Below are 8,715 nucleotides of genomic sequence, written 5' to 3'. Positions count from 1 at the left end.
TCTGGGGACTCAAGCTGCTAAAATTCGAGTATCTCTGGTTCCCCAGGAAAATACCACTATATTCTTCTCACCTCCACGATTTCCAGTGAAGCATGAAAAGATTGCTCCCTGACTCTCTCTGCTGCATCAGTACCCCTAGAGTGCCACACAGGAGCCAGTCCTGGGGTGCCCTCAGTGGCCCTCTGCCTCTGGCTGCCCCTTGAATACCATGCTTCTTAGTTATGTGTCTGCAAACTGTGCTTCTCTGCTATCATCAGGATGTCACTTAGAGCTCCTGGGCTTTGGATGCCTTCTGTCCCCTGGAGGGCAAAGCCAGGGTTTTTGTTTCCCTTGTGTCTCCCTGTGCCCCAGAGATCAGGTACAATGTTTAGCACAAAGTGAGAGCTTGGGCACTACCCATGATTGCCCCGCCGTAATAATGGCATTGATGAAAAATGGTGTTTCCAGCTGCCAATAAACGACACCATATATCTAGTCTTAGGAAACACAGTGTTTATTGAAATGCACATAGATAAATTATCGCCGGCAGAAAACTGCTAATGGAGTTTTCAACATGAGTTGGTTTATTCTTAAAACGATGTGAGGCTTTGAAAGTCCATTGTCCCATAGGAAAAATACTCTATTTCTTTGTTCAGATAAAATCCTTTAAAAAAGCAAACCGCTTTTGAAACTGTCTTTTAAACGTCTCCAGCCTATGAATACATAATAAAACAAAAATATATTAAAAAGATGTAACTCTTTCTGTTTAGTAAAAGAATTAAATATGAGTGCTTTTAGGAGTCATACACATAGGAAAATATTTTAATCGCTAAAATTTTCTATTTTATTAGTATTCACTAAAATTTTAAAGAAATGTTATCAAAACATCAAACCAAACATGACAAGTGATCCTAACAATGTAAAAAAGTCAATAACTTTATTTTTACATATTTAAGAGATACATTAAAATATTAGCTTCTCAAATAAACCATTGTTACATAACTCGGATTTCAGTAATTTGGGAATGTAGTCCAAAGGTAGTTTTAATATCTATGTAGGACTGAATATCCTTTAAGGAGAAGCACAGTTAATAAATACAGCAAGAGAACATAGGAAGACAGAACCTTCCTGGCACTCTGTGTGAGTGCCTGGAATCAGGGGTTAATTCACTGTGATCACCTCGGCCCAAGACTTAGCTTTATTCATATTCTATCTCAACATGGTGCACGGGGCTGACCTTCTTGGCTCCTCCCAGGTGGTGCTGCTGGTCATCTCCGATGTTCAGTCTGTTGAACGGGATTACCTTCATCGTGGTCTCCTTCATGGAATACCAGCGGGATTTCCAGGTGGCCCAAATAATGCCATTGTCATAACCCTTAGGCGTAGACGCTTTGGAGTAGGTGCCACCTAAAATGAAGGGGAAAATGTGTGTAACATTGCTCTTGCATTTCTCTATCTCAGACAGTCTGCAGAGGACTAGTATGCAGTGCACTGACAGTTACATCAACTTACAGCACTACATAGAAACCGAAAATACCCGTCAGGGTTCCTAGAATCCCAGTTCATAATTAAAATAAACAACTGTTTACAACCCCCGACATCTAACTGTGTTTCATGGTCACACTACTGCCAAGGTAGGGCTGGGACCCCAAAGTCCTCCGCCCGTCTCCCCTGACATTTGGCCTTCCTGGAGTCAGCTACTATGTCCACTCCGTCCCTGGCTGGTTAGAGCAGCAGGGCCCACAGGATTCCCGATCCACACAGTCTGATGCTACCTCACATCATCAATTCACTGGTTAACTGAGGAGACTCTGAGGGACTTTCCACAGTGGCTCTGGAATGGAGGTTTACATCTGCATCATAAAGTGGAGATTGGGTTGATTGACTTTCTGTTCCTGGGCACTAGAGCTCATGTAATTTTGTAAGTTTTACGCTAAAGTGGATGATAGGTTATCAGTGGGATAACCCTGGGTCTGATGGATCCAGCAACTCCCCTGAGACTTTCTTCTAATTGCAGGATTCGTGTATTTCTCCAATTAAAAAGTGTTGTAGAAAGCAAAAGTTTAAACAGTCTTTGGGAGGTCTCCAATTTGGTAGTCCACTAGGGCTGTGCCCTTGGGCTGTGAGGCTGCCCATCGGTAGATGAAAAGAGTAGGTTTATCTTGTCCCCCCCCAGTGGGCCTGTTAGCAGTAAGTCAAGTCGATGTTGCATGCCATCTGGCCTTAGGGAAGCCATCGCCTCCCTGAGCCTACAGGAAGAGTCTGTGACCCTGAGGGCAGCTCCATCTCTGGAGCTTCCAGGAGCCCCAGCCCTCCTGGGCTCTGTTCCACCTCTCCCCACACCCACTCACTGCTCACTGGTTGTGTCAGGCACACAGCTCATGAGAAACTGAATCCAGCTAATGTGCTAAGGAACAAAAGTACAGGAATGTCCATCCATGAGATCACACAGGAGTGCGGGTGGAGTCAGCCCAAAGTTCCAACTCTGATGATGATGGGCAATGGCCTCAGGTCCAGGGACAAGACGCTGGATTTTTACAGCAGGTGGTAGTCTTGGAGGAGGGCCCATTTTAAGCATAAATTTGGTGTTACTCAACTCTGGTTTCAGATAAAGAGCTACAGAATTAAAGTCTCCCATCATTACACATTTGTCACATCTGCCCATTACCTTTCTTGAAACAGGTGATGCACACTGAGTCTGCACCTGAGGAAGAGGGTCGTACCTTGGTAATAAACTCCGTTGAGGTGGCCAGCGTGACACTTATTCATCCACCAACCAGAGCCATCCTGTTCTGCACAGTTCCCTTCAAACTTATCATTGTCATTGTCCCAGGTACTGAACTGCATGCCATTGTGGGAAGTGAAGAACTTGTCACTGGGATCATCACCAAAATCATAGCCATCGAAGGCATCGCCGGCATCTCCGCTGATGAAGTAGGTGTAGGTCAGGCGGTATTTGTCGGTCTCGGGTGCCACCCTGAACGTGGCATAGTCTGCAGTGCTGTGAGGTAGGGGACAGGGACATCAGGTACTGAGGCTTCCTTGGAGACCTCACAGGTTCCCTCTTCCATAGGGCACATCTGCTGGAAGTGTGCTATTTTGCTCCTTAGGGCCGAAACATAAAGTGTTTTGCAGATAAGGCATGAAGGATGGATCCATGTACTAGTCTAGGGCTCCTCAGTGCCACCTGGGATGGGCTAGCAGCCTCCCAGGCATCCCAGGGGAAACTAAACCTTCAACTATTTGAATGCTTTTTACTTTTAGGTCCGAATACCAAATCAAAATGCACAGATGAATCCAACTACTGTCTTATTTTCCACTTTCAAATTTTAGCACTGCACACACATCAGAGATTACAGTAATAATCTGATGGCGAGTAACCGTTAATTAGTACCCTAAACCTCGAGGAGATACAGCTCCATGAGCCCCTCAAATCACTTGAGGAGTGAGGTCCTAGCTGGGTGTATGTTTCCCAAGAAAGAAGGTTTGCTAGCACATCACAGAAACAAATACATCCCTGTGATCTACAAAACACGAGGAGTAGGAGTCACAGAGAGATTCCTTTCTAGGAGACATGGCGAAAGAAGCCAGGATTCTGTGGAGTAGGGAAATATGGGCCTTGGTGAATGAACAGGGATGTCCAAAAATATTTAACCTGTTTCCTAACCTCTGGCACTTGGGAAATAGGGGCCATGCTCATAAAAGAAGGTCTATTGACTATGGTAATTTCTGGGTTTGAAAATATCCTGTGTTTGGAGATATCACATGTATTATTATTCCATAAGCATAACAAGAGAGCTGGGTATTTTTACAGTACCCAAATATCTCTGGGCCTAGAGGACCTCTAGACCACCAAAGGAGCCAGCAAACGGAATTCCAGACCCACCTATGATTTGACAGAATGAGTAACCAATGAATAGGAAATATGAAGAGGCTGAATTCACTTTTCAGTGAAGACAGTCATCTAAAGGCTGAGTTCCAGGGTCAAACTACCTGAATTCAAGTCCCACATCTATCATTTACCAGCAATATGACCTTGGGAAAGGTCATCTGTAAACTGGGATTAATAATGATACCTCTCTCTTAAAATAGTTATTTGGATCAGATTAAATCTAATTTCGTGACCAATTCTGTACCTATTAAAAGATCAGCTATGAGTCTGCATGCTTCCAGGGTAAATAAATTATACCACAAGAAGCAGATCCAACACAGAAAGCATAATCTGAATCCTGGGGAAAATGACTCTGGATACAGTCTTTGCTTTTTCAGGCTGTGTTTGCCATGGGCCTGATGACAGGAAAGCGAAGGGCCTACATGACCTCTGCCACCAAAGGTTAGCGGTCCTCTCTCCACAGTACCTGGTTCTGCCACTCCAGTCTTTGAGTTCCACCCGTAATACATATGGGATTGAAGACTGGGTGCTTATCAAATGAATCTTCTCATTTCCCAGCCAGAATTCTGTGGTGCCAGTAGGAGAGAGATGTCCAAAGCCTTCTTTATACTGAATCCAGTTCTTCTTGAAATCAACACTGCCATCCAGCCTCTAATTACAGAAGGGTACGAGCAAGAGGAGAGGACCGACTATCAGTTCACATAAAGGAAATATTATCAACATCCCATCAAAAATATGTAAGATAGAATTCTATCAACTATCAACTCAGCGGCCCCAGGCCAACAGCCTCTTTTTTCCTCAACTGTCCAATAGGAGTCACTGTGCTCACTTCTTAGGGTTGCAGTGAGGAGCACATGAAAGACACAAAGGAAATGCACTCATGACTGCCTAGAGCATGGCAAATTCTAAATCAGTGGTAGGTTTTTAACAAGAGCCTGGTGGGCTTTGGTGCTCAAGCCGGGTAACACTGGTCCTTGCAGCCTGGTGCGGTGGGCGCTCTTGCCCTGTGCACACCCCTGCAGGAGGAGGAGGGACTGTGACAGTGGCAGGAGATAGAAGAAAAGAAAGGGGCTGGATCCCCAGTGGTGCCACCATGGGCAGGAGCACAGGAGCTCCTCCTCTGGGGAGGAGCCGCAGGGCAGTGTAAGGGGAGGGCTTAGCTCTTAATCCACCTGGAGAATGGGTCCCTTCTATTTCATTGCCACTAAGGACTTTGTGCTGTCGTGAATTTACATCAGTCTTACCAGCCACCTAGGGTCAAAGCACAGACTGAAACCAGGCTAGCTGGATTCCAATCTGACTCCCCGACTTAGTACTTAGGGGATCTGGGGTAAGCTACATAACCTCTCAGGTCTCCTCTTCCTGCTCTGTAGCTAAGAGTGACATCTATTTCGCACCAGGCTCTGGCGAGGTTAAGGTTTGCCAGGTGCTTAGAAGAGATCTGGCCCATGGCGGACACAGCGCGACCCCCAAGATGTCTGTATGGTGGGGAGGACACTACCTTCTGTAGCACAGTCCACCCATTGCCGTTTCCCTCGATTTCACAGTAGACCAGGAACTGTTGGCTGGCCTTCAGAGGCTTGATGAAGTAAAGTCCACTCTCCTTGGCTCCCTTGTTGGCAATATCTTGACAATCTGAAGAAGAGGGAAGGGAAGCGTGAACTAGGGCTTGAGATCTGGGTAAGCCTGGACCAGCCTCAAGACTGAGTTTCAAGACTGAGTTTTGAACCTGTTGTAAATGATCCATCTCCAAGGAAGTATTTTTCTTCTCCATTTCATCATTGTTTTCAAACTATTGTTTGCTACTCAGGAAAAGTCTGGCCAGTTGGAATCCTTAGGGCGGAGGCCCAGGCACTTTCCCAGGTATTCCCATCCACCCACCTCAGTGCACCCAGACTCCGCAGTTTTGATGGATCTGACCCAAACACGGCTGCTCACCTTTCCCAGTTAAGTCGTGGATTTTCACTGTGTCCTTGCATGGCTCTTGGCACTGCTCTTCCAGCTGGGCCACCTTTTGCTTCAAGTTCATGATTTTTTGATTATTGGAAACATACATTTCCTGTAAAAATCTACAAATGGAATAATGACAGGAAACAAGATATTCCTTTCAGAGGATCAATTCTCTATTTTCTCTTTGAAATTCTACCTTACTCTTTCAAGAACCCTTTCCTTATAAATTATACCCTTTTTGGGAAACTGTAAAATTATATTATTAAACTGAAGTGAATTAAAATACCAAGGTTTTTGGAAACTCCTCCCCAGAGTCAATTAAAAGAGAAATATAATTTTTCGAATCTTTTTATCCTAGGATGGAGGATGTGGTTCTAACTCTGAACACAAATAACAAAGTCCTTGTCAACATACAAAGGTCACTCTAAGTGGCCATTCTACCTTTTACCTTATAGATGAGGGGCAGCAGATAAGAACCTACACGAGGGCATTGCCCAGCTAAGGGAAACTGGGGACTCAGAAGCAGTCATTCATGCATGCTGGAGTCTTAGTCCTTCTCCTTGTGAGTCTACTGAGGGTCCTTCTGTGGACGTCTATCTGTAACTTACATAGGAAACTTAAGGACTGTAACTTAAGGACGGAAGCACCATCGTACATATGATAAAATAGACATTTTCTCACTCTGCTAGTGTTTGTAGTTACATAGTTTTGGAGAAGGCCTAGAGGAATTTTAGTAAAATCCTATGCTTGCAGTTTCTATGGAGTTGCAAATTTCAGAGAAGGTAGAACACTACTAGAAAGCATAAATCTGTATGCCTTTCTTTGATATATAGAAATGGAGATAAACTATTGGTTCACTTTCTTTAGTTAGTTTTAGACAATTTCTGTACAACTGTCTCTTTCAAGGATAGGCTCTATAATGCTGGTTATAATGACAATAATCATGATAATGGTAACAATGGCTTTTTGATACCAAAAAAGGGAATGTCTCTCCTCAGCCACCATCAATCACAGTCTGTCACTCAGCTGTGAGTTTGGTTTAAGAAAAAAAAAAATGGGGAGAGAGAATGAAGCTGTGTCTGAGACTCTACGCTCAGAGAATTTCAGGGCCTGGAAGCTAGGGATATTTTCCTTACAAATGGAGGATACAGTATCTCAGTAATGGACATGATTTATATGTAATTCTGCAACAGTTTGTTAAACTTAATCTCTTCAAATGTGTTTTTTTTTTTTGCTCCACTTCCAATAAAATTTAGTAGTCACTATCTTTCTTCCTTTACTTGCTCATGTCTTACTATCAGTCAGTTGACATTTTTATAAAGAGAATTTTGTCTGCAGCACACAAATTCCTTCCTCCACTGAGTTAAAGGTAAGCATAACATCAATTGAATATTATAAATTTTTTTAAATCCCAAGAGTACTTTCCCTTAAACATGAAATAATAAAAACTAAGTCAGTCTGGGAGAACAAATTAAAAGCAAGATGCTTACTGAATACTTGAGTCATGTGTTAAAATCAGTGCTTCGTATTTCATGATTTCCTCTATCATCTTTTTGTAATTCTGTGTAGCACTCTCTATTGAATCTGCAACATGGAATCAGAGACAGAAAAACACGTTAGCAAGCAGGACGAAAGAAACAACCACAAAATAATTTCTTGGGTGACTTCCTCCCTCAGGCATCTTCAGTCCCTCACCTGGCTTTAGTGATTCGTTCGGGATGTAGCTGATTTGGATGGCCTTGATCAGTTCTTTGGTTTCTGTTGTTCTGTTATCCACTAGGTGGAAGAGGTCCTCCAGGGTCTGGAGGTCTTTGTCTACAGATGTTTGGTAATTGGACAGGAACTCCGCAATGCCACAGGTGGTGGGGCAGAAGCTGCCCTGAAAGAGAATATTGATATAATGAGGCATTTAAATGAAAGTACCACTCAGAGCCTGCTAACAAAAAAGTAAATCAAGATTTTATTTTAGAGACCTTTAAGTACCAAATGCTATTTGTCAAATAACTGTTTCAATTCTGCTTCCCTCTCCAATCAAAGCAGAAAGCAAGTCACATAAAAATAACTTACAAATCTTTGGTCTAAGATGCAGCAGTTTTCTTTGGTGGGGACATACTAAAAGAGAAAAGCACAGATATTTCACTAGTTTATCAGACTTCCTTATTTTTCAGCTTCCCACTTAAAATATATGTTTCTGGATCAGCACACTTACTCCCAGGCATGTTGAAGAGAGCAGTAAGAGACAGGAGAAGTAAAGAATTGAACTCCGTGGGCTCAAGGACCAATGCATGGTTTCTGGGAGCTCGGTATTCCGAGCCTTGTTCTCAGCTCTGTGACCTCTCGGGCTCTGTCTGTCCCTTTATGTGAGCTGCAGGGCTGGCAGGGGCTGTGAATGGCCAGCACTAGTCACGGGGGCTCCTTACCAGAAGGGTGGGGAGGTCCTTCCCGTCTCTTTTTCCTCATCCTGGCTCCAACCTATGCCTTGTCAGGTTCCCAGATTTTACACACAGTCTTCAGCTCCTCCTCTTTTTTTTTTTTTTTTTTTTTTTTTTTTTTTTTTTTTTTTTGGCTCAGTCCAATCCCTTTTCCCTGATCCAGAATCATCTCCAAAGCCTGGTGAAGCATTAGCCACTGCTATGAGGGAGAGGGCCACCTATGTGACACAACTTCTTCCTGGACATGGCCAAGACAGCAAGCACAAATCTGACCTCTATCAGAACGAGTCCAGCCACCCTTAGATGGGCCTGTGCCACCCCAAATTACTGAAAGATCTTTCTTGGCCCAGGGATGGGGTAACATTTAGCTATTTTTCACTGTGGTTGTGAGAGCAGGTAGCTCCATCTCCCCTGTGCACCAGGTCCCAGTGAGGCCAGGCAGGTATTCCCACCTGTGTGGTG

General features: G+C 43.9%; 1 protein-coding gene across 1 annotated transcript; it reads right to left on the bottom strand.

The window, feature by feature from the left end:
- Window positions 1-470: 470 nt before the first annotated feature.
- Fgg (fibrinogen gamma chain) lies at window positions 471-8,237 on the bottom strand. The gene is made up of 10 exons (XM_013140772.3): window positions 8,031-8,237; window positions 7,889-7,933; window positions 7,517-7,700; window positions 7,312-7,405; window positions 5,810-5,940; window positions 5,373-5,506; window positions 4,338-4,522; window positions 2,703-2,980; window positions 1,217-1,386; window positions 471-692 (listed from the first exon to the last, which is right to left on the bottom strand). Exons 1-10 carry the CDS (start codon window positions 8,106-8,108, stop codon window positions 678-680), a joined length of 1,314 nt encoding a protein of 437 aa, XP_012996226.1. The 5' UTR covers window positions 8,109-8,237; the 3' UTR covers window positions 471-677.
- Between the last annotated feature and the right edge of the window lie 478 nt (window positions 8,238-8,715).

Source organism: Cavia porcellus, unplaced genomic scaffold (assembly GCF_034190915.1).
Source record: "Cavia porcellus strain 051 isolate PalLab524CR breed Dunkin Hartley unplaced genomic scaffold, mCavPor4.1 scaffold_14, whole genome shotgun sequence".
Classification (NCBI taxonomy): Eukaryota; Metazoa; Chordata; class Mammalia; order Rodentia; family Caviidae; genus Cavia; species Cavia porcellus.
The sequence above is the reverse complement of the archived record's forward strand: the minus strand, read 5'-3'. Positions and strand labels throughout refer to the sequence as shown.

Excerpts from the sequence above, each read along its gene's own strand:
- Fgg (XM_013140772.3), bottom strand. The coding sequence starts at position 8,108 with ATGCATTGGTCCTTGAGCCCACGGAGTTCAATTCTTTACTTCTCCTGT. Across the intron at positions 7,701-7,888 it reads GCATCTTAGACCAAAGATTT|GGCAGCTTCTGCCCCACCAC; the intron begins GTAAGTTATTTT and ends ATTCTCTTTCAG. Across the intron at positions 2,981-4,337 it reads GACTGGAGTGGCAGAACCAG|CACTGCAGACTATGCCACGT; the intron begins GTACTGTGGAGA and ends CCTACCTCACAG.